The following is a 23,278-nucleotide window of genomic DNA, read 5'->3' on the forward strand; positions in this document are numbered from 1 at the left end:
AGGAGGCGCGTCGTTTTGGGATTGTCCGGGGAAGAGGAGTGCTGCTGCCCGTCCCCGCCTGGCCACTGACCGGTTCGAGATGACGATGGCGTCGTTGAACTCGCTCCGGCAGTTCTGCCGCAGGGCCGTGCGGCCGCCGTTGGTAATGACGGCGTTGTTGCCGTGCAGGTGGTGGAAACGCAGGTCGTTCCCAGAGGCCACTGAGGACGGGCTGCTGGGAGACAGCTGGTTGTTGCCTTCCGAGAGGTCGTCAGGGAGCGGAAGGAGATCTGGGAAAGGAAGGGCAGGAGGAAGTCAACTTTCTGTTTTACAATTCAGAATACTCATTTAAACATCCTTGAAATATCAGTGACTTCCCTTATTCTCTTTCCATGGCTCATTTTGCATTTCATAAAATCCCTTTATATTTTACATAAACTAAACCATTCAGTATTCCATTATTACATCCATCAAAACTGATTCGCACTGTTGAATTTATCTTAATGCTGCCAACGTTTTCAAGTGTACATAATTTCCCCCCATATATTCAATAAACGTTTTCCAATCTTCTCTAAACGTACGTTCTTCCTGTTCTCTTATTCCAGGGGTAGCCAGCTCCCAAGAGACTGCGATCTACTCACAGAGTTAAAAACTGGCACTGATCTACCCCCTTTTGGGAGGTTCAGGTGAAAGTTGTTGAGCTTTTTTTAGGAAGGAAGCCCTGTTTTGGGGGGTTCACGTAAAAGTTGGTGAGCTTCTTTAGGGAAGAGGAAAGCTACATTGAGCTTTTTTAAGGAAGGAAATCCCTGTTCTTGGTGGTTCAGGTCATTTTAGGGGTGCAGGGCAAAGATGCTGAGCTTTTTTTAGGGGAGCCAAAGTTTTTTAGCTTCTTTGGGGGGAGCCACTGATCTACCAGTGATCTACCACAGACGTCCAGTGATCTACCGGTAGATCACAATCTACCTGTTGGACATGCCTGTCTTATTCTATATGTTAAGTCTGCAAGCTGTGCATATTCCATCATATTGCTATTCTTCTTTGGTTGGGACCTCGCTCGTTTTCCATTTTGGGGCTAGCAAAACACAGGCTGCAGTAGTGGCATACGTAACCTTTTTTGACATCTGGGAATTTCCATCTGAATTATCCCCAACGAAAAAGACTCAGGTTTTTGTTTTGTTATTGAAAAGTACTTTTGAACATTTTTTTCAATTCATTATGGATTATTTCCCAACATTCTTTTACCATATTACAGGTCCACCACATATGAAATAACATCCCCTCAACCTCACTGCATCTCCAGCGCTTATCTGGTTCAGTCTTATACATCTTAGCAAGTCAAGGTAAAGGGACCCCTGACCATTAGGTCCAGTGGCGGACGACTCTGGGGTTGCAGCGCTTACCTCGCTTTACTGGCCGAGGGAGCCAGCGTTTGTCCACGTACAGTTTTTCGGGTCATGTGGCCAGCATGACTAAGCCGCTTCTGGTGAACCAGAGCAGCACACGGAAACGCCGTTTACCTTCCCGTCGGAGTGGTACCTATTTATCTACTGTACTTGCACTTTTTGGTGTGCTTTCGAACTGCTAGGTTGGCAGGAGCTGGGACCGAGTAACGGGAGCTCACTCCATCGCAGAGATTCGAACCGCTGACCTTCTGATCGGCAAGCCCTAGGCTCTGTGGTTTAGACCACAGCGCCACCCACGTCCCTCCTCCTTAGCAAGCCTACTCGGAGTTAAATACCATCTTAAGACACTGAAACCCACATGCAACTTTTGCTGCCAGACCACAGAAATGAAATAATAGGGACGAGGTACCGCAGCTTCCAGAGGATGCTCGAGACACACACCTTTGCCCAGGTCTCTCTTCTCACATTTGAGCTGTTATGTTTTTAGGAACCATCATAAGAACAGCCTGCTGGATCTACTCCAGCAGCCAGCCCTCACGGTGGCCAAGCAGTTGCCCCAAAGGGAGGCCCAGAATCAGGATTCGAACACAAGAGCAACATTCTCCTCTCCCATGGTTTCCAGAAGCTGGTACCCAGAAACATCGCTGCCTCCAGCTGTAGAGGCAGAGGAGAGACACCCTGGGCTTGTAGCCACCAAAGGCCCTCTGCTCTTTCAGGAATTTATCCAATCCTCTTTTAAAGATGCCCACTTTGGTGGCCATCCCTGCCTCCAGTGGCAGGGAGTTCCCCAGTTCAACTATGAGCCACCTGAAAGAGTTCTTTCATCTGTCCTGAATCTCCCAACATCCAGCTTCACGACATGCCCACAAGTTTTGGTGTTTGGAGAGAGGGAGAAAAACTTTCCTCTCTCCACTTTCTCTCAGCCACAGGTAAGGTTATAAACTTCTTCCGGGCCACCTCTTAACTCTCCTTTTCTCCAAACTAAAAACTCCCAAATGCTGCAATCCTTTCCTCCTGGGGGACCTTAGGGGGCAAAGGGGGGGAAATAAATAAATAAGAAAACAACAACTGCGGAAGCCTGCAGAAGATCGAGATCAAAGAATCAAGCTGGGGGTGTTTGAGAGCACCCCCCGAAGAAGGTACCCGAAACACTGGATTATTGCTTTATTTGATATAAGTTGTTTATTTTAAAGTTATGCTTTTATAATGACGTTTTTTTGTACTGGATCGGATAGAGGAGGGAGAAAGGTTGTTTTCTGCTGCTCCAGAGAAGCGGACACGGAGCAATGGATTCAAACTACAAGAAAGAAGATTCCACCTAAACATTAGGAAGAACTTCCTGACAGTAAGAGCTGTACGACAGTGGAATTTGCTGCCAAGGAGTGTGGTGGAGTCTCCTTCTTTGGAGGTCTTTAAGCCGAGGCTTGACAGGGATATGTCAAGAATGCTTTGATGGTGTTTCCTGCTTGGCGCAGGGGGTTAGACTGGATGGCCCTTGTGGTCTCTTCCAACTCTATGATTCTATGATTCTATTCTATGATTCTATGTTTGAAGGTGTGTGATCATTGCGGTTCCTTCAGCTCGCAAACTGCCTTGTGAATAGGGTAACTCAGGACGAAATAGGGTAACTCAGGACGAAAAGGAGAAATGTGCTAAGAGGAAGCTACGTTTGGCAAACCCTCCTGCCCGGAAACCTATGTCCCCACGGTGGAAGGACGTGTGGATCCAAAATTGGCATCCACAGTCACTTCTGGACTCACTGCTAAAACCGTGTTTAGGGAAGACAATCTTACTCAGCTACAAAGAAGAAGAAATATTATTTATACCCCGCCCATCTGGCTGGGTTTCCCCAGCCACTCTGGGCGGCTTCCAACAAAACATTGAAATACAATAATCTATTAAACATTAAAAGCTTCCCTAAACAGGGCTGCCTTCAGATGTCTTCTAAAAGTCTGGTAGTTGTTGTTCTCTTTGACATCTGATGGGAGGGGCGTTCCACAGGGCGGGTGCCACTACCGAGAAGGCCCTCTGCCTGGTTCCCTGTAACTTGGCTTCTCACAGGGAGGGAACCGCCAGAAGGCCCTCGCCGCTGGATCCCAGTGTCCGGGCAGAACGACAAACTCCTCCGACTACAGATCAGACTTGCGATGAAATCTCGCACCCCTTTTCCCCATGATGCCTGAAGCCGCCGCAAACAACGTCACCCCCTCCCCAAAATCCTGTTCCCCGCAACCCCCCGCCCCTACTTACCTGTGTCATCCACAATGGTAGCCTGGGCTGCCTGCCCATACAGGTCCACCACGGCATAGATGTTGGGCGGGACATTCCACGCGGCAGGGCCCTGTGCCACCCCATTGACGAAGAAGTGCAGGGTCCCGTCCTCCTTGCGCACGACGCCCACAGTGTCTCCTGCCTGAGGGAGGGAGGCAGGAGGAAGAAAAATTAGACAGGACAAAAGGGGGGGGTTGACTTCCAGAATTTGATTCCCGCTGGATCAGGCCAGCAGCCCACCTAGTCCAGCATCCAGTTCTCACAGTGGCCAACCAGATGCCCATCGTGGGAAACCCATCGGCAAGAGCAACTCTCTCGTCTTGTGCGATTTAGAATCATTGCTAGTATCCACTGAAAGCCTTCTCCCCTTGAACCTGTCTATTTGCCAAAACATCTGGAGAGTCCTAATGGAACAGACACAGCCTCTCTCAGTCTTGGGTCCCCTGGTGTTGCTGGACTACAACTCCCATCATGTCTGACCACGGGCCATGAATGATGGGAGTTGTAGTCCAACAAGGATAGCTCAGTTGGTCACAGCAGGGTGCAGATAACGCCAAGGTCGCAGGTTCGATCCCCGTAAAGGGCAGATTCCTGCATTACAGGGGGTTGGACTAGAGCAGGCATCCCCAAACTTCGGCCCTCCAGATGTTTTGGACTACAATTCCCATCTTCCCTGACCACTGGTGCTGCTAGCTAGGGATCATGGGAGTTGTAGGCCAAAACATCTGGAGGGCCGCAGTTTGGGGGTGCCTGGGCTAGAGCAGGCATAGGCAAATTTGGCCCTCCAGATGTTTTGGGACTATAACTCCCATCATCCCTGACCACTGGTCCTGTTAGCTAGGGATGATGGGAGTTGTAGTCCCACAACATCTGGAGGGCCGAATTTGCCTATGCTTGGACTAGAGAATCTTCAGAGTATGATCTGTGAACATTTAGGGACCCAAGGTTGAGAAAGGAGACCTTAGTATGCGTTAAAAAGTTGTTCTGAGTGGCGGTTCTAACTTTAAGCTGCTATCGCCCTTTTCCCTAAGAAATAACAGATTATTTTAAATTGGGTTTATTATATGTGAAAAAGATATATTCTAAAAAATAAAATAAGCCCTTTTCCCCCCAAGCAGTAAGAGATGTCCTCAGCTTTACTGGACTTGCAGAAAGAAAACCTTTGCTGAGTTCGAATCTGGAGACCAGTCATACCTGCTTCTGTGATCTCCCTTCTCTAATGCAAGGGCCTCAACATCGTTTGATTTCATTTTCCACGTTTCTACGCTGCTTTGGAATTGCAAAGCTGCTTACAGACGATAATTAACGACAACGCAATAGAGCATCGCAAATACAACGTAGAATCATAGAATCGTAGAATTGCAAGAGACCACGAGGGCCATCCAGTCCAACCCCCTTCCGAGCAGGAAACACCATCAAAGCATTCCTGACATATGCCTGTCAAGCCTCTGCTTAAAGACCTCCAAAGGAGACTCCACCACACTCCTTGGCAGCAAATTCCACTGTCGTACAGCTCTTACTGTCAGGAAGTTCTTCCTAATGTTGAGGTGGAATCTTCTTTCTTGTAGTTTGAATCCATTGCTCCGTGTCCGCTTCTCTGGAGCAGCAGAAAACAATCCTTCACGTGTAGAAGTAAACCCCACAGGTTCTGAAGACTTCTTGTCTATTATTATTGTAGTCCCTCCCCACAAAAAAACACCCCACTCACCTTCAAGCGGTCCAGGTTGTGGCCGTATTCGTCCAAGATGGTTGTCCCATTGTGCATCACCCCGTTCCCCGTCATCATCCAGGTACCTGCGGGAGGTCAGCAGGGAGACAGACAAGTGAGAAAGATGGGGAAGGAGACTTAGAATCCCAGGATTTCATTCACAAGAAAGTCCCCAAACCAAACAGGTTTTCCAGCCCTCATGATCAGCAAAATGACAGAATGGGACCATGCAGATCCATCAAGCTTTCCCATCTACTACGGAGCCAGGATTAAGTTTTAATAAATTAAATAAGCTAATAAATTTGCAAAGCCCTGAACAACTTAGGTCCAGGAGACTGCCAGAACCTTTCTATCCCAGCTTGACCACTGAGATCACCTGCGGGAGCATCGCTGGCCATACCCCGAGGTCGGTGAAGCCCGCTTGACGACAACAATGAGAAACTAAGCCTTCAGTGTCATCGGCCCGGTCCTGAGGAACCCTCTGCCACCAGAGATTCAGCAGGCGACTTCTGTGCTAACCTTTGAAATGCCTGCGGAAAACTTTATTATTATTATTATTCCGCCGGGGCCTGTGCAGGAAATTAAGAATGCGTCCTTCTCCAATGGTTAACCAATGCCTCTTTTTTAAACTTTTGACAGCCTGAATACACAAGACGCCTTCCCCCAATCTCCCCCTTGAGAAACAGAGATTGGGGGGGGGGGGAGAGAAATAAGCATTGGGAAAAACACACGAGCCAAAACACACGAGCCAAGAAAAGCTGAACTGAAAAAAAATGTTTAAAATAACTTTGTCTAAAAAAAACCCGAAACCTTTCTTTTAGGAGTTTTAGGTGCCGAAATCCCAAGGGAGCAGAAAAGACTATTTGTATACGCGACCACGGCTGCGTGATTGCTACTAGCCCAGAGATGGAAAGAAGAAAAATTCCCAACAAGAGAAGAACGGCAGATGAAGTTGATGGACTACGCCAAAATGGCAAAAATGACCAGAAGAATCAGAAAGCAGGAAGACCAAAATTTTAATAAGGAATGGGGGAAAGTTATAATTTATCTGAAAAAAATCATTGTAAACAATTAAAATCGCTAGTAGTAGTGGAATAATTTTGGATCTAATGGTGAATTTTGGATCTAATGGAGATGTAAAAGATTTGTAATATTATAAAAGATGCAGGAGGAAAGGATTAAGAATAGGACCCACAAAGAGGAGGACAGAAGCCCAGGAGATTCTGTGGAACCTTGTTTCCATATTGTATGTTGATATGGGTGTAAAATTTTAATGTGAAAACCCCAAATAAATAAAATTTACAAAAAAGAGCGCTCAAGTTGGAAGAGGTGCTGTTCCCACCACAGCCACAAGGAGGCCCCGGCGGCGAGAGGGCCTCTCACCTGATCGCAGGTTGGTCATGGTGGACGGCAGCTGCAGGTACGTGGGGTTGTGGGTGGTGACGCCAATCTCGATGGAGCCGGCCCACTTGTCAACCATCTTGTCGATGCGCACCTGGAAGACCTCGCCGTTGCGCAGCGGCCGGTTGCTCAGGACCACGCCGTGGTTGAAATCGTCGGTGGCGCTGGAGAGATGAGAGCGCCGTTAAAGAGTGGCCAGTTAGAGGGGCTTCTCTGATCAGGGCTGAGAGCAGCTGGCTCTGGGGAGGAGCCCTGCATCCCAACACGCCTTATGCAGGGGTCGGAATACTGGTCCTCCTGCTTCAAAGACCGTCTTCAATAGGATTTCTAAAACTCGGGCCCCCAGGTGTTGTTGGACTACAAGTCCCATCATCCCTGACCGCTGTTTTGGGGGGACAGGGGGCGGGCGGGTGTGGAGGATTCCCTGATCCTGAATGGGGTAACTGTGCCCTTGAAGGACCAGGTGCGCAGCCTGGGAGTCATTTTGGACTCAATGCTGTCCATGGAGGCGCAGGTCAATTCTGTGTCCAGGGCAGCTGTCTACCAGCTCCATCTGGTACGCAGGATGAGACCCTCCCTGTCCGCGGACTGTCTCCCCAGAGTGGCACATGCTCTGGTTATCTCCTGCTTGGACTACTGCAATGCGCTCTACATGGGGCTACCTTTGAAGGTGACCCGGAAACTGCAACTAATCCAGAATGCGGCAGCTAGAATGATGACTGGGAGCGGCCGCGGTGCTCATCTCACTTTACTGGACGAGGCAGCCAACGTTTGTCTGCAGACAGTTTTTCCAGTCATGTGGCCAGCATGACTGAGCTGCTTCTGGGGCGACAAAACACCGACACCAGAGCAGCGCATGGAAACGCTGTTTACCTTCCCGCCACAGCGGTACCTATTTATCTACTTGCACTTTTGACGTGCTTTCGAACTGCTAGGTTGGCAGGAGCTGGGACCAAGCAATGGGAGCTCACCGCATTGTGGGGATTTGAACTGCCGACCTTCCAATCAGCAAGCTCTGTCTCGCCAGAGTGGTGCATGCTCTGGTTATCTCCCGCTTGGACTACTGCCATGCGCTCTACATGGGGCTATCTTTGAAGGTGACTCGGAAACTACAACTAATCCAGAATGCGGCAGCTAGACTGGTGACTGGGAGCGGCCGCCGAGACCACATAACACCGGTCCTAAAAGACCTACATTGGCTCCCAGGACATTTCCGAGCACAATTCAAAGTGTTGGTGCTGACCGTGAAAGCCCTAAACAGCCTCGGCCCAGAAGACCTGAAGGAGCATCTCCACCCCCATCGTTCTACCCAGACACTGAGGTCCAGCGCCAAGGGCCTTCTGGCGGTTCCCTCACTGCGAGAAGCCAAGTTACAGAGAACCAGGCAGAGGGCCTTCTCGGTAGTGGCACCTGCCCTGTGGAATGCCCTCCCACCAGATGTCAAAGAGAAAAACAACTACCAGACTTTTAGAAGACATCTGAAGGCAGCCCTGTTTAGGGAAGCTTTTAATATTTGGACTACTGTATTTCCGTCTTTTGTTGGAAGCTGCACAGAGTGGCTGGTGAAACCCAGCCAAATGGGCGGGGTATGTATAAATAAATAAATATTACTTATACCCTGCCCATCTGGCCATGCCTTCCCAGCCACTCAGGGCAGCTTCCAACAGAATATTAAAAACACGTTAAAACATCAAACATTAAAAGCTTCCCTAAAGAGGGCTGCCTTCAGATGTCTTCTGTCAGATAGTTGCTTATTTCCTTGACCCTGAGGTCCAGCTCCGAGGGCCTTCTGGTGGTTCCCTCACTGCAAGAAGTGTAGTTAAAGGGAGCCAGGCAGAGGGCCTTCTCGGTGGTGGCACCTGCCCTGTGGAACGCCCTCCCACCGGATGTCAAGGAAATAAGCAACTATCTGACTTTTAGAAGAAATCCGAAGGCAGCCCTGTTTAGGGAAGTTTTTTAATGTTTGATGGTTTTATCGTGTTTTTAATATCCTGTTGGAAACTGTGTCTTGGTGTGAGACCAGACCCCCTCGGTCCCCAGGGGAAGAAGGGCTTCGTGGCACGTACTGGGGGCGCAGGGCGGTTCGTCCCTCGTTGATGATGGCGGCCTTCTGACCGCAATTCGGGTGGAAGAGGAGGCGCTCCGGCTCGGGCTCGCTCCCCGCGGCATCGATGGCACGGCGCCCGACGTCCGGCGAGAGGGCCCTCATGATGGCGTTGTTGCGCCGGAGGCGGTCGCTGTGGTTGTGGTTGTGCACGATGGTGACCTTCACGGCCATGCCGTAGAGGTCCACCACACCATAGACCACGAGCGGGGTGAGGGTGGTCGCCACGCCTGGAAGGAAGCGGGGAGAGAATGGATCTGGACCGTGCAGGAGGAGGAGGAGGAGGCGGCTTGCAGGCTGCTGCACAGATCAAGGACCACACTTGTCAGGCAAGATCCAGTGCCCTTTACGAAATGAGCTAGCTTGACTCGCATTCAGTTCAGAGTTCAAGTCCGTCCAAATTACCATTGGCCAGACAAAAACCAGCTCTCAGGGTGTTACCATCCTGGACTTCAAAAGTCTCAGGAAATATCATGCACACGAAAGCTCATACCAATGACAAACTTAGTTGGTCTCTAAGGTACTACTGGAGGGAATTTTTTCATTTTGTTTCGACTACGGCAGACCAACACGGCTACGTACCTGTAACTAGGAAATATCAAGATAGACACACACATTTCCCTGGGAACAAGGGATTGACCTCACTCTGGGAATTGTAGTTCTGAGAAAGGGGTAGGGGGTCTGCTCACAGCTATCAGCACCCAGAACTAACTACAACTCCCAGGATTCTTTGGAGAAGTCATGGCTGTTCAAAGTGGTTTAAATGTATGGTATGAATGGGGCCCAAGAAAACATCAGCACAGAAACACACAGAGTGGGATATGAATTGTTTATCTCCCCCAGCAATTATTATCCTTAAAGGCTCAAAGTGCGTAAAGCAGGCATAGGCAAAGTTGGCCCTCCAGATGTTTTGGAACTACAATTCCCATCATCCCTGACCACTGGTCCTGTTAGCTAGGGATCATGGGAGTTGTAGTCCCAAAACATCTGGAGGGCCAACTTTGCCTATGCCTGGTCTAAAGCATTCAAAGCACATACAGTGGTACCTCGGTTTACAAACACAATTGGTTCCGGAAGTCTGTACTTAACCTGAAGCGAACTTTCCCATTGAAAGTGATGGAAAGTGGATTAATCCATTCCAGACGGGTCCACGGAGTACTTAAACTGAAAATACTCAAACCGAGGCGTACTTAAACCGAGGTATGACTGTATAAGAGATACTGGAGATGAATTAAATCAGGCATCCCCGAACTGTGGCCCTCCAGTTGTTTTGGCCTACAACTCCCATCATCCCTAGCTAACAGGACCAGTGATCAGGGATGATGGGAATTGTAGTCCAAAACATCTGGAGGGCCGAAGTTTGGGGATGCCTGAACTACCGGTAGATACCCCAAAAATGAAGTTAATTCACACTCTGTTCACCTGGCAACTACTTTTAGGTGCAATTGCAGATTGTTTTAAAAAAACTGGTAATACCAAACTAGCCCAACTCCATCCTCCTGTGTGAGCAGTTCATAGGCACCCAAACCTCATGGGCCTCAATCTGCCACACTCCTCCTCCTTCCTAGTTTTATAAACAGCCTCCCTCTCAACGCCACCCCTTCCTTGGCCTCAACATCGCCCTAATCCTTAAAAAGCCCAGCATAGCTTTCATTTGAAGTTCCTAGACCTCATGAGCACACCGACCTTGGTCGATGCCGTTGATGTAAAAGTGAAGTGCGTTGTTAGACTTCCTGGTCAAGCCGATGTGGTCTCCTTCCTGCAGAAACAGAGAGGCGATGGAGGGGTGGATTTCTGGGGAGAGTGGAAGGGAGTCCCCACAAGGACTGGGGGATGGGACCAATCAGCTCACCTGCAGCTCATCCAGGCTGAACTCGCAGTACTCCCGCCGCGTCCCCTTCCCATTGGTCAGGATGCCGCAGCCACTCATCATGATGGTTCCTGGGTGGGGATGACAAGAGGCGGGACTCAGGAGCCTGATTGGCTGCCGATGGAGCCGGGTACCAACGCATCCCCTCCGGAGTCAAACGCAGGTACTTGGAGCTTCTGCAGCATGATTACTAGCAGGGGTGAGGCACTCCCAGCATATGACACCTGGGCTCAGAGATCTGCGCTGGCTGCCAATCGGCTACCACATCAGATTCAAGGTGTATAAAGACCTTTAGCAACCTGGGGCCAGTTTACCTGTGAAATCATCACTGCCCCATCTGTGCCCACTTGACTGCTGCGTGCCACATAAATACCAGCTTCACAACCATCGCAAGGATCATAATAATTTCATTATTTATATGCCACCCACCTGACTGGGCTGCCCCCAGCCACTCTGGGCAGCTGCCAACAAAATATAAAAGACACAACAAAACATTAAAACATTTATTAAAAAAAAGTAATCATTAAAAAAAAATTTTCCCTATACAGGGCTGCCTTCATTTGTCTTCTGAAAGAAACACCAGTCTCCTAGTGAGGAAGCGTCTACACTTCGGAAGTCGCTGCCTATTGTTACTCTTCCATGGACTCACAGCTGTCCATGGAGGCGCAGGTCAATTCTGTGTCCAGGGCAGCTGTCTACCAGCTCCATCTGGTACGCAGGCTGATACCCTACCTGCCCGCAGACTGTCTTGCCAGAGTGGTGCATGCTCTGGTTATCTCCCGCTTGGACTACTGCAATGTGCTCTATGTGGCGCTACCTTTGAAGGTGACCCAGAAACTGCAATTAATCCAGAATGCGGCAGCTAGACTAGTGACTGGGAGTGACCGCCGGGACCACATAACACCGGTCCTGAGAGATCTACACTGGCTCCCAGTATGTTTCCGAGCACAATTCAAAGTGTTGGTACTGACCTTTAAAGCCCTAAACGGCCTCGGTCCTGTATACCTGAAGGAGCGTCTCCACCCCCACCATTGAGATCCAGCACCGAGGGCCTTCTGGCGGTTCCCTCATTGCGAGAAGTGAGGTTACAGGGAACCAGACAGAGGGCCTTCTCGGTAGTGGCACCCGTCCTGTGGAACGCCCTCCCAGATGTCAAGGTAATAAGTAACTATTTTACTTTTATTTCAACAAGCCTACCCAGTTATCTAGAAGGCTGTGTGCTTTAATCTGATTTCAAATCAGATTAAATTGCTGATTTCAAATTTTTGAAATGTTTTGAGTAGTGAAAACAACTATTTTTTACCGACAATTTTACTGTTTTTCTTACAATAACAACAATTTATTATTTGTACCACGCCCTTCTGGGTGAGTTTCCCCAGCCACTCTGGGCGGCTCCCAATCAAGTGGTGCCCAAACCTTACGGAATTGCTAGAAATAAAGAAACTCTCCGTGCCGCAGTAGTCCTACAGAGGCCTTGTTAAAAGCAGCCAGCGCCTCTCCTGCCCTTCCTCTCCCACAAACCCCAACAGAATGAGCGAGGAGGCTTACCTGAACGCAGGTTGGTCATGGTGGCTGGGTACTCCAGGTTGTTAGGATTGTGGGTAGTGACCCCGATTTCAATGGATCCCGACCACTTGTCCACCAGCTTGTCGATTCGGATCTGGAAAAGCAGCAGAGCCGTCTGTCAGGGTTTGTTGTGACTACTCTTGAGTAACGACCGTCGACATGCTTGTCTTTCAGACGCTTTTATTGGTGCACATTATTTACAGTGTAACGGATTGCTCATTTCATGTCTACCCGCTCTAGTCAGATTCCTGCACTACCCCCTTCCGCATTTGGGACCAGCATAAAAGCCTCGGAACTGAGAAGCGCCTCCCTTTCCTCCTCCTCTGTAATTCCTGCGTCGGGGGGACGGGTCTTCTGTCTGACCTATTCCTGTCCACTCTTTCCGCCTCCCTCTCTTCCTGCCTATGGAGCAGGGGCTCTCTAGTGCTGCCAGAGCCTTGGCACTCCTTCTCCGCTTCCTGACTCACCTCTTCAGACCCCTCGCTCTCATGACTGCTTGGAGACGGGCTGCTTCTGATGAAGGGGGGGGGTTTCCTCTGTAATCCCTCCCCCTTACATCGTCAGTCATTTTTCACGCCCAAGGACCTAGCCCTCTTCCCCACCCCTGGCCCGCCACCCCCTGGGACCTGTATCTCTCTGGATGCCTTCTGTCCATCTCCTCCCCACATCAGGCACCTAAATCAGCCTTCCCCTAAACTGTGTCCTTCCAGCTGTTTTGGACTACAACTCCCATCAGCCTCCCGCCCCCGGACAACATGCAGCTGGACAGCTGCGGTCCAAAACAGCTGTAGCGATTCACGGTTGGGGAAGGCTTGCTAGACTACATTACCCATTGTGCCCGACCACTGGATATGCTGGCATGGGGGCTGATGGGAGTTGGAGTCTAGCAACATCGAGAGGGACGCAGGATCAGCTGCCACGGCTCTGGGACAACCAGGGAGGGAGGGAAGGCTCTTGACGCTTGAATGATAGTGCAGAAGAGGGAAGCCTAGATGGGTTTTCCTCCTGGGCAAAAAGCTGCAATTGCCAGAATTTTCTCCTCTAAGTAACTATGCAGCTGCCAGCCTGGCATGTTCCTGTATTGAGGCGATACTTCAATAGCTGTTTAAGTAAGGACATATGAATAGGCTGCTGGCTTAGGCCAAAGGGGCCCCCCTCCAGTCCAGCATCCTGTTCTCACAGTGGCCAACCAGATGCTCATTATGGGAAACCTGAAAGCAGGATCAGAGCACAAGAGCGACTCTCCCCCTTCTGCAGTTTCCAGCAACCGGCATTCAGAAGCATCGCTGGACGCTGAGCAGAGCCATCGTGGCTGGTAGCCATCAATAGCCCTCTCTGCCATGAATTTGTCACTAAGGTCTCTTGCTGATTTCATCTCTACCTCCTAACCATCAGTGTCAGTGAGATCCTTTCTTTTGCAGAAACTGAAAGTGAAGAGTTATAAAAGCAAAAAAAGGAGGAGGAGCCCCCGTCCCTGCGCTGCTTTTCGGCTAGTAAGGTAAAAGGTAAAGGACCCCTGGACAGTTAAGTCCAGTCAAAGGCGACTCTGGGGTTGCGGCGCTCATCTCACTTTCAGGCCGAGGGAGCCGGCGTTTGTCCACAGACAGCTTTCTGGGTCATGTGGCCAGCAGGACTAAACTACTTCTGCCACAACAGGACACCGTGGTGGAAACCAGAGCGCACGGAAACGCCATTTACCTTCCTATTTATCTACTTGCACTGGCGTGCTTTTGAACTGCTAGGTCGGCAGGAGCAGGGACCGAGCAACGGGAGCTCGCCCCGTCGCAGGGATTCCAAACGCCAACCTTCTTATCAGCAAGCCCAGGAGGCTCTGTGGTTTAGACCACAGCGCCACCCGCGTCCCTATCTTTCTGCTAGTAATGCACCCCAACCCACCAACAGTATTTTCCTTTTCATAAATGGGAGAAAATATGATAAGTCCAGAGAAGACTAAGAGGGATGTGATAGCCGCCTTTAAATATTTGAAGGACTGTCACATGGAAGACGGAGGAAGCTTGTTTCCTGCTGCTCGGGGGGGGGGGGCAGACCAATGAATCAAAATGACAAGAAAGGAGAGTGCAACTAAACTTCAGGAAGTCTCCTCTCAAGGGCTTTTCCCCCCAGAGCAATCGAAGACTGCGCCTACACGCAGAAAACCTCTCCTCCGCCCATTTCACGCCTCTTCTGGTTCTGGGAGACAAGGGAAGAAGGGAGCTCGTCGCAGCAGGAGGGGGAGACACTCTTCACCGGCCTGACTCACCTCTGCCCCTTGACCCCCCCCCCTGCTCCAGTTTCTTGCCTCTGATTCTGGACTTCCCTCTGCCACAAATTCTCCCCTTCTCACCTCAAACATCTCGTTGTCCCGCAGCGGACGGTTGGTCATGACGACGCCGTTGTTGAATTCGTCCAGCGGGCGCCTCCGCTCGGCCGTCTTGTTGTTGTTGCTGAGCTTGATGAGGGTGCCGCACTTTTCGTGGAAGAGGAGGGCGTCGTTGGAGGTCATGGGCGGGGCTCCGCAGGAGGCAGAGTCCGAGGGAGGGCTGCCCAGGCTGACGTTCAGCAGGCTCCCGTTGTAGGCCGACAGGATGGCGTTGCTCACAACCTCCGACAGCTCCATGCTGGAGAACCCTGCAGGCCGGAGGAGGAGGAGGAGGAGGAGGAGGAGGAGGAGGAGGAGAGCGTTGTTAAGAAGGGGGCAAGACCCTCCTTGGTACACACTCCAAAATAGCTCCCAAGATCTCAGCACATCTACTGGGAGCAAAGGACCCTGGAATTCCTAAGATCAGCCCACAGGAAGGCAGAAGGTATTTCTTCACACACAGAGGAAAGACCACCAAACACTGTGGCAATATTAAACGTCCTTTCTACACCAGGGGTCCCCAACGCATGCCCAATTACAGGGCCCTGTTTTGTTCCCAATGTCAATGGGGCAAAGAGCATAAGGAAAGCTGAATCAGGCCAACAACCCATCCTTTATTTATTATTTTCTCTTATTTACAGGCATCTCCCCACTTAGGGTAAAAGGTAAAGGGACCCCTGACCATTAGGTCCAGTCGTGACTGACTCTGGGGTTGCGCGCTCATCTCGCATTATTGGCCGAGGGAGCCGGCGTATAGCTTCCAGGTCATGTGGCCAGCATGACAAAGCCGCTTCTGGCAAACCAGAGCAGCACATGGAAACGCCGTTTACCTTCCCGCTGTTGCGGTTCCTATTTATCTACTTGCATTTTGACGTGCTTTCGAACTACTAGGTTGGCAGGAGCTGGGACCAAGCAACGGGAGCTCACCCCGTCACAGGGATTCGAACCGCCGACCTTCTGATCAGCAAGCCCTAGGCTCAGTGGTTTAACCACAGCGCCACCTGGGTCCCTGCATCGTGTGGCCAAATTGTGTGTGACTGCGTATATGCACAGCGTCGACAAATAAATGGATTTAAACTGAGAAAATAGTGCCAAAAGAGCAGGGAAATGGCTAGCAGTCCTGGGAGCCTTTGCAAGGGAAATCCCATGAGCCTTTGCACTGAACGTTTGGCCTTTTCAAGGGGTTCCAGAAGTTTAGAGGGTGTTTACAGGCTTCTTAGGGGGAGGCCTCCCCCCATATGCCATTTTGCGTAGACGCATGGTACCTGGGAACATAACTCCTGCGGAAGTGGAGAGATGCCTCTATTAAATGTGTTGCATACTGCCCTTTAGCTGTAGATCTCAGAGCAGTTCCTCAAAGTCCAGCACCGTGATCTCACAGGGGCCACCCAGACACCCCCACAGGAAACCCACTAGCAGGACCTGAGTGCGACCCTCTCCCCCTTTGTGATTCACAGCAACTGGAACCCAGAGACAAGCGGCCTCCCAAACAGGAGGCAGAGCACAGTCGCCACGGGCAGTATTAATTTGTCTACGGCCATTGGCCATCGATGGCCCTCTCCTCCGTCACTTTGCCTCATCTTCGTACCGCCTCTTGTGGCAGTGAGTTCCACAGTTTGCTGTGTGAAGCACCTATTCCTTTAGGCCCTCCCAAATCTCCAGGCATGCAGCTGTAGTGGGTGGCCCCCAAAGTCCTCCAGAGCGGAAAGGAAATGCTCACCGTTCTCCGACTCCAGGCTGTTGGGAAATTTATCCGGCCGGTTCTGGTTGCAAGGCAGGTCCAGCGCTGCAAAATTACGGGGAAAGGAGGTGAGGGATTCGACTCAACACCACCTGCAATGCCCTCTAACTGCAGTGCACAGATCCCTCTGGCGCTATTACAGAATCAGATCGGCCCCCACGATTCAGATCACGGCACGTCTGTCTGCCAAAAGCAGAGAAAGTGGCTCCGGCTCCAGGTGGGTCATAAGAGCACAATGAGAGTCCTGCCAAATCAGGCCAGTGGCCCACCTAGTCCAGCATCCTATTCTCACAGCGGCCATGCAGAGGGCCCAATCGAAACCCTCAAACAGGATTCGAACACAAGACCCACACTCTCGCCTCCGGAGGTTTCCATCACCTGGTACCCAGAATCATTGCTGCCTCCAAGCATAGCCAAATTGGCTAGTAGCCATTGATAACCTTGTCCCTCATGAATTTGCCTAAGGCAATGCTAATCTAATATTAATCCACTATTACAGGCACTGGGCTGAGTCGCCTTCGATTCTCATCTTGTCTCACCCTTAAGCAAGTAAGCCAGGCCACCAGGGAACACAACACAAAGCAAATCCCCCAGCTTCAACGGCCAGACCGAACCGACTGCAGCGACATCTCAGCAAATTCCTTCCGGGATTCATCCCACTCATCAAATTGTAGAGTTGGAAGGGAACCCCAAGGGTCATCTAGTCCAACCCCACCCACCCCGCAATGCAGGAATCTCAGCTAAAGTGTTCATGACATGATGAATCATTAGGACTACAATTCCCATCATCCTATATAATAAAGTGCAAGTGTCTCTGCGTCCAGATTCCCTGTGTCCCTGTGTCCACGCTACTGCGCATGTGCCCCACAGACACAGGGATTGGATGCAGAGACTGCATGCACACACACGCGCGCTCTCCCCACCCCCCACCTACCGTTTTCCTGCGGCCGCCAACCGCTGCTCCCAGCCGGACTGAGCATTGGCAGTGGGGGGGGGGAGAGAGTGTGTGTGTGTCCGGCAAGGACAGGTCCCGGGGTTCGGAGAAGCGCTGCGCAAGCGCTTCTCCGAACCCCGGGATGTCTCCTTCCTATCGGCGGCTGGGGGAGAGGAAGGAAGGAGGAGAAAGGGCTGCTTTCTCCTCCTTCGTTCCTGTCCCCCTGCCGCCGACAACAAGGACAGGTCCCGGGGTTCGGAGAAGCGCTGCACAAGCGCTACTCCGAACCCCGGGATGTTCTAGCACCCGTTTATTCAACGGGCTGAATTACACTAGTTGTTGAATAATGATCCAATTATTGTTGAATAATTGGATGCAACGATTTTTTTAAAAAAACCAATTAACACCCAATGTGTGCAGAGGAGGAGCAACCAAGATTGGGGGGGGGGGGAGAGAGAGTTTGGGAAACGGTTCAAGGAGTTGGGGATGCTTAACCTGGAGAAGAGGAGCAAGCTTGTTTTCTGCTGCTCCGGAGGGGAGGACTTGAACCAAGGGATTCAAGTGGTAAGAAAAGAAATTCTAACTAAACATTAGGAAGACCTTTCTGAGGGTAAGTAAGAGCTGTTCGACGGCGGAACGGTCTCCGTTGGGAGGTAGTGGACTTTCATTCCTTGGAGGTTTTTAAAGGCTTCATGGCCGTCTGTTGGGGGTTCTTCAGCTGTTATTCGGCCCTGTATCCACCCCCATCATTCAGCCCGGACACAGAGATACAGCTCCGAGGGCCTTCTGGAGGTTCCCTAACTGGCAGAAGGGAAGCTACAGGGAACCAGGGAGGGCCTTCTTGGTAGTGGCACCTGCTCTGTAAGTTGCCCTTCCATCAGATGTCAAGGACATAACAATTATTTTAGAAGACATCTGAAGGCAGCCTTTGAATGTGTGACGTTTTGTGGGCAGAGGAGACAACAGGGCAAATAGATAGTCAAAGCTGGGGGGAAATATAAGAGAATCGTACGTTGCAAAATGTTGTCTATAACGATAAAAGAAAATTCTTATAAATTAGTTTGGAGATGGTATTTAACAGCAGTCAGATTAAATCAAATGAACAAGGAATATTCAATGTTATGTTGGAGGGGGTGCCAGGAAACCGGGAATTATGTTCACATGCGGTGGGGGTGTAAATATGTACATTTTTTTCTGGCAAAGGGGGTTTAAGGAGATAACAGAAATCACCGGGTTCAAGCCAACTGAAAGTCCAGAGGTAGCATTGTTATCGATATACAATGGGGTGGAAGGTTCACAGGCTATGAAGGACTTGTTCGCAAATTTATTGACGGCTGCACGAATTACTATAGCTAGGAAGCGGAAGGGGCAAGGGGAATATAAAATGGAAGAATGGTATAAAGAGGTATGGGATATAGCTATTTATGATAAATTAACATGTGCTGTGAAGGTAAGATGGGGAATACGGAGGAGAAATTATTTCGAGGAGATACGGAAGGTGTTTGTAGAATTTGTAGTGTCAAAACGGAGAGGGATCAAACCATCGCAAGAGGTGTTGAAATTTTGGGAGGTTGGATGGTTACAATGGAATGGTCTCAGAGGTGGGGTGCACATTTTCATTCTTATTTAGGATTATTTCTTTGTCAAAATAAAAAAAATGAAATTTAACATTAGAAAAGGGGGAAGGAAAAGTATCACAGAGTTGGAAGGGACCCCCAAGGATCCTCTAGTCTAGCCCAACCCCCTGCAATGGAGGAATAGGCGGCTGTGCCTTACGGGGATCGAACCTGCAACCTTGGCCTCTAACCAAGCGGCCACATGCCCGAGATGCCTTGCAGGTACCTTCCTCGTGAGTGACTCCCTCTTCCGCCTCCTCGGGGCTGCTGGGCACCACCGTGATCTGGGTGCACTTGCCGTACAGGTCCACCACGGCCCAGACGTGGAGGGGGATGCCCGTGGCGGCCACGCCGCAGTCCTGCCCGTTGACCCAGAGGCGCAGCTCCCCGTTGGCTGTGCGCTGGATCCCCACGCGGTCACCCTCGCCCAGCTGGTCCAGGTCCTGCCCATACTCCTCCAGGATAGAGCGCCCGTCCCGCAGCACCGAGCAGCCCGAGATGATCCAGGAGCCGCCCTTGAGTCCCGTGGCGCTGCTGGGGAAGTCGAGGTGGTTCGGGTCCAAAGCCGTCACGCCAATCTCGATGGAGCCGCTCCAGGAATTCACCTGCAGGAGGCAGAGACCCGTGTTAGGAACTCATAGATATATATAAGCTAGGTGCCAAGCGGCCCCTTAAACCTGGGTTACATGGTCGCTACAACGGAACGGCTGTTTGCCAGGGGGTTGGACTGGATGACCCTTGGGGATCCCTTCCAATCTGATTGATTCTACTATATTGCTTGATTGTAGCTTGTTCTTACAACAGGACCCCTGGATAGTTAAGTCGAGTCAAAGGCGACTATGGTGTCGTAGCGCTCATCTCGCTTTCAGGCCTAGGGAGCCAGTGTTTGTCCACAGACAGCTTTCCAGGTCATGTGGCCAGCATGACTAAACTGCTTCTGGCACACACTGTGACGGAAACCAGAGCGCACGGAAACACCTTTCACTTTCCCGCCACAGTGGTACCTATTTATCTACTTGCACTTGCGTGCTTTCAAACTGCTAGGTTGGTAGGAGCTGGGACAGAGCAACAGGAGCTCACCCCGTCACAGGGATTCGAACAGCCGACCTTCTGATTTGCAAGCCCAAGAGGCTCAGTGGTTTAGATCAGTGTTTCTCAACCAGTGTGCCTCCAGATGTTTTGGGACTACAACTCCCATCATTCCTGACGACTGGTCTTGCTAGCTAGGGATGATGGGAGTTGTAGTCCCAAAACATCTGGAGGCACACTGGTTGAGAAACACTAGTTTAGATCACAGCGCCACCTGCTTTCCAGGTATGCAAGAAGGAGAGACACACACACACACACACAGGGAAAATGGAAATAGTATTGACTATGGGCTAGGGCAGAGGTCTTTAAACGGTGGTTTGTGAGTTCCGTTTGGGTGGAACGGCTGCAGCAAAGTCAAATATCTCTGCACTCAGCCCTACACATTCATTGATGTGACAAGGGAGGACTAAGATGCCCAGCAAGGGGTCTGCGATTTGCACGGCAGCGCAGGTGCACAAGACATGCGCCTTTTGCTGCGCATGAGTCAGCTGGCTCGATGGAGACGTCGGTTGCCAACCCGGTGCCCGGAAATCTCCGCGCAGCTGCAACTGGACCGGCGTCAGTAGCAAACCGCCCAGGGAATTCCAAACACTGGCAGAAAGGAGGAAGAGGAAGATATGAAGGCAGAGTCACCGCACCCTGCAACGGAAGACCCTGCTTTTGCTTACAACAGGGGCAGTAGCCAAGATGGCGGCCTCCTGCTGCTTTAGACTACAACTCCCATCATCCTTGACCACTTGACCTGTGCTGGCTGGGGCTGCTAGAGCCGTAGTGTGGCGCAATGGGTCAGTGCGCCTGGCTGTTGACCAGAAGGTTAGTGATTCGAGCCCACCCAGGGATGACCACAGGCAGGATTCCTGAATTGCAGGGGTTGGACTAGATGACCCTCATGGGGCCCTCCCAGCTCTACAGTTCTATTACTTATTTATTTTAATTTTACGTACTTACAGCCCACCCTTCCCTGACTGCAGGGAGCAGAAATAAATCACAGTTGAAACAAATACAGATTCTAATCAAAGGACCATACAAAACCATAATTAATACTCAACGGGTGCAGCCCTTTTTCAAAGGAATAGCACTCTTAACCTGCACAGGGGTACTTCCTGAGCTGACAGGCTCAAGTCAACAGCGCCTGGAGTTAAGGCCTCTAAGGAGAAACAGCTCTCAAGTGGGATGTAAAAGAAAACTTTAAAAATGAGCCATTTTCCCCCTCCACCATATGATTTCTTTTAATTAAAAAAAAACAAATCTGCACCCCCCTCCCCAGCTCTCCTGAGCTACCTAGGAGAATTCTAATTTAGGAAGGAGAGAAGGAAAATGTTTAGAAATTGGGTATTGGGCCAGAATTAGCACCCTCTCTTTCTCTGCTCAGGAAATGATCATATCATATCAGCAGCTCCGGGTCAGACAGAAGGACAACTAGTCCAGGGTCCTGCTTCTCCAAATTGAAGCCCCCATGGCACCTTGGAGGCAAACACTCTCCTCCAGGCCAGGAAATAAAATTTAAAAAACTTCTTCTGCCTTAGCTGACCATGCCCACTTCCCCATCTGAGCTCGTTCAAAACAAGCAATTGTGTTTGCTGCTTTTCACGTCCTAGGTTGCCCTGGATACAAAGGGAAGAGCGGACAGACAGAATCATTTCAAAATTTGCAAGCAGACAGAGAGCACCATTGCAGGGCTTTTTCCCAGACAGATAAGCCCTTTCCTAGAATACGCCTATCTTTGCCGACATGTGAGATCAGAAGAGGCCTGCATCTGGATCAGGCCAACAAACTACCTAGTCCAGCATCCTGTTCTCACAGTGGCCAACCAGAAGCCCCCAAGGGAAGGCCACAAGTCTGAGCACAAGAGCATTTTCTGCGCACCCCCTGCCCTGATTCCCAATAGCTGGTATTCCAAGACATCCCACCTCTGGGAGTGGAGGGAGAATGCTAAACCATTGTGGTTAGATGGCACTGATAGGCTATTTGTGCAATCCATTATTAAAGCCATTCAGGTGGGTGGGCAACGCGACCTCTTGTGGCAGTGAGTTCCATAGCTTAACAAAGCGCTGTGTGAAGGAGTACTTTTCTTTGTCTGCCCTGACCCTTCCAACTGTTCAGCTTCCTGGCGTTATGAAAATACTGTTATGGAAATGAGAAAAACTTTTCTCCACCTTCTGAACTTCTCCCAACTCCACATGTTTTGAAGCGAGGCAGCCAGAACTGTACACAGCATTCCATAGGTCGTTGCACCAGAGATTTGCGAAACGGCATTATGATACATGTTGGATTTTAAATTTGCAGTCCCTTTCTAAATGGAGACGCCATCCTCTCTTGTTTTCCTGTGGCTCCAGTTTGTCTACTGTACACAGACAACTGACGTTGGCTCTTAGAGTAAGTGATCCATTCTCGGCCCTCACTGCTCTTGAACTCGGCACACGTGGCCCTTACTTCCCATAACCTGTTTCCCCACTCCCTCTCAGTCACCTCTTGCCCCTGATGCCTCTATTCTCCCTTAGTGTAGCCTACCTCACAGGGTTGTTGTTAGCACCAAATGCAGTGGGGTGAGGACCATGAATACAGCCTCATATGGACCCTTGGAGCTCACATTCTTCTTCCTCCGCACAGACCTCAACCTCCCTTTACCTCTCATATACCTCCATTCCACCCCACTCATCTCTGCACCCCACAGGCTGATCTCCCAGCCCCACATGCTCTACACACCCCAGTTGCCACCAAATCACCCTCCACACACCCTGATCTTCCTTCTTCATCTTACCCTGCATTTACCCTGCTTATTCCGCCCTTCTTCCTACCCACAGTTACCCCAACACGTCTCCCACTCAGCCACCCTCCGAACACCCTGCTTTCCACTCCTCCGGTTGCCCCACCTGCAACCGTTGCCCCTCCCTCCCTCTGGCACTTGCCACAGTTTTTTTTTGGGGGGGGGATAAAAGTGAGATTTCCTACATACAAGCCCAGCTGAGCTCCCACCCCACTCCCAGCCCAACCTTCTTCCTACCTCAGCTATTCTCCCATCCCACCACTCTCCACATATCCTGCTCTTCAACCTTCACCTTACTCCAGTTATCTCCCCACTTTCCCCCCACCCGACCTCCACATACTCCACTCTTCACTCTTCTTACCCCCCAGCTACTCCAGTCACCCCATCTCCTGATCTTCACCCTTCATCTTAACCCAGTTATCCCTACTTACCCTCCACATCCCCCACTCTTCTGACATCCCCCACTCTCC

The 23,278-nt window shown here is 50.6% G+C and overlaps 1 protein-coding gene across 1 annotated transcript in view; it reads right to left on the reverse strand.

The window, feature by feature from the left end:
• NEURL4 (neuralized E3 ubiquitin protein ligase 4) overlaps positions 1-23,278 on the reverse strand; it is a 62,434-nt gene that overhangs the window by 38,396 nt on the left and 760 nt on the right. Inside the window, exons 2-12 of the mRNA XM_060281922.1 lie at positions 19,179-19,557; positions 16,382-16,447; positions 14,647-14,930; positions 12,285-12,396; positions 10,719-10,807; positions 10,553-10,625; positions 8,829-9,096; positions 6,745-6,926; positions 5,362-5,447; positions 3,633-3,795; positions 71-269 (exon numbers count right to left, since the gene is read on the reverse strand). Coding sequence (XP_060137905.1) covers positions 71-269; positions 3,633-3,795; positions 5,362-5,447; positions 6,745-6,926; positions 8,829-9,096; positions 10,553-10,625; positions 10,719-10,807; positions 12,285-12,396; positions 14,647-14,930; positions 16,382-16,447; positions 19,179-19,557 — 1,901 coding nt within the window. The remainder of the gene's footprint in view (positions 1-70; positions 270-3,632; positions 3,796-5,361; positions 5,448-6,744; positions 6,927-8,828; positions 9,097-10,552; positions 10,626-10,718; positions 10,808-12,284; positions 12,397-14,646; positions 14,931-16,381; positions 16,448-19,178; positions 19,558-23,278) is intronic.

The sequence above is a fragment of the Zootoca vivipara genome, chromosome 13 (genome assembly GCF_963506605.1).
Source record: "Zootoca vivipara chromosome 13, rZooViv1.1, whole genome shotgun sequence".
Classification (NCBI taxonomy): domain Eukaryota; kingdom Metazoa; phylum Chordata; class Lepidosauria; order Squamata; family Lacertidae; genus Zootoca; species Zootoca vivipara.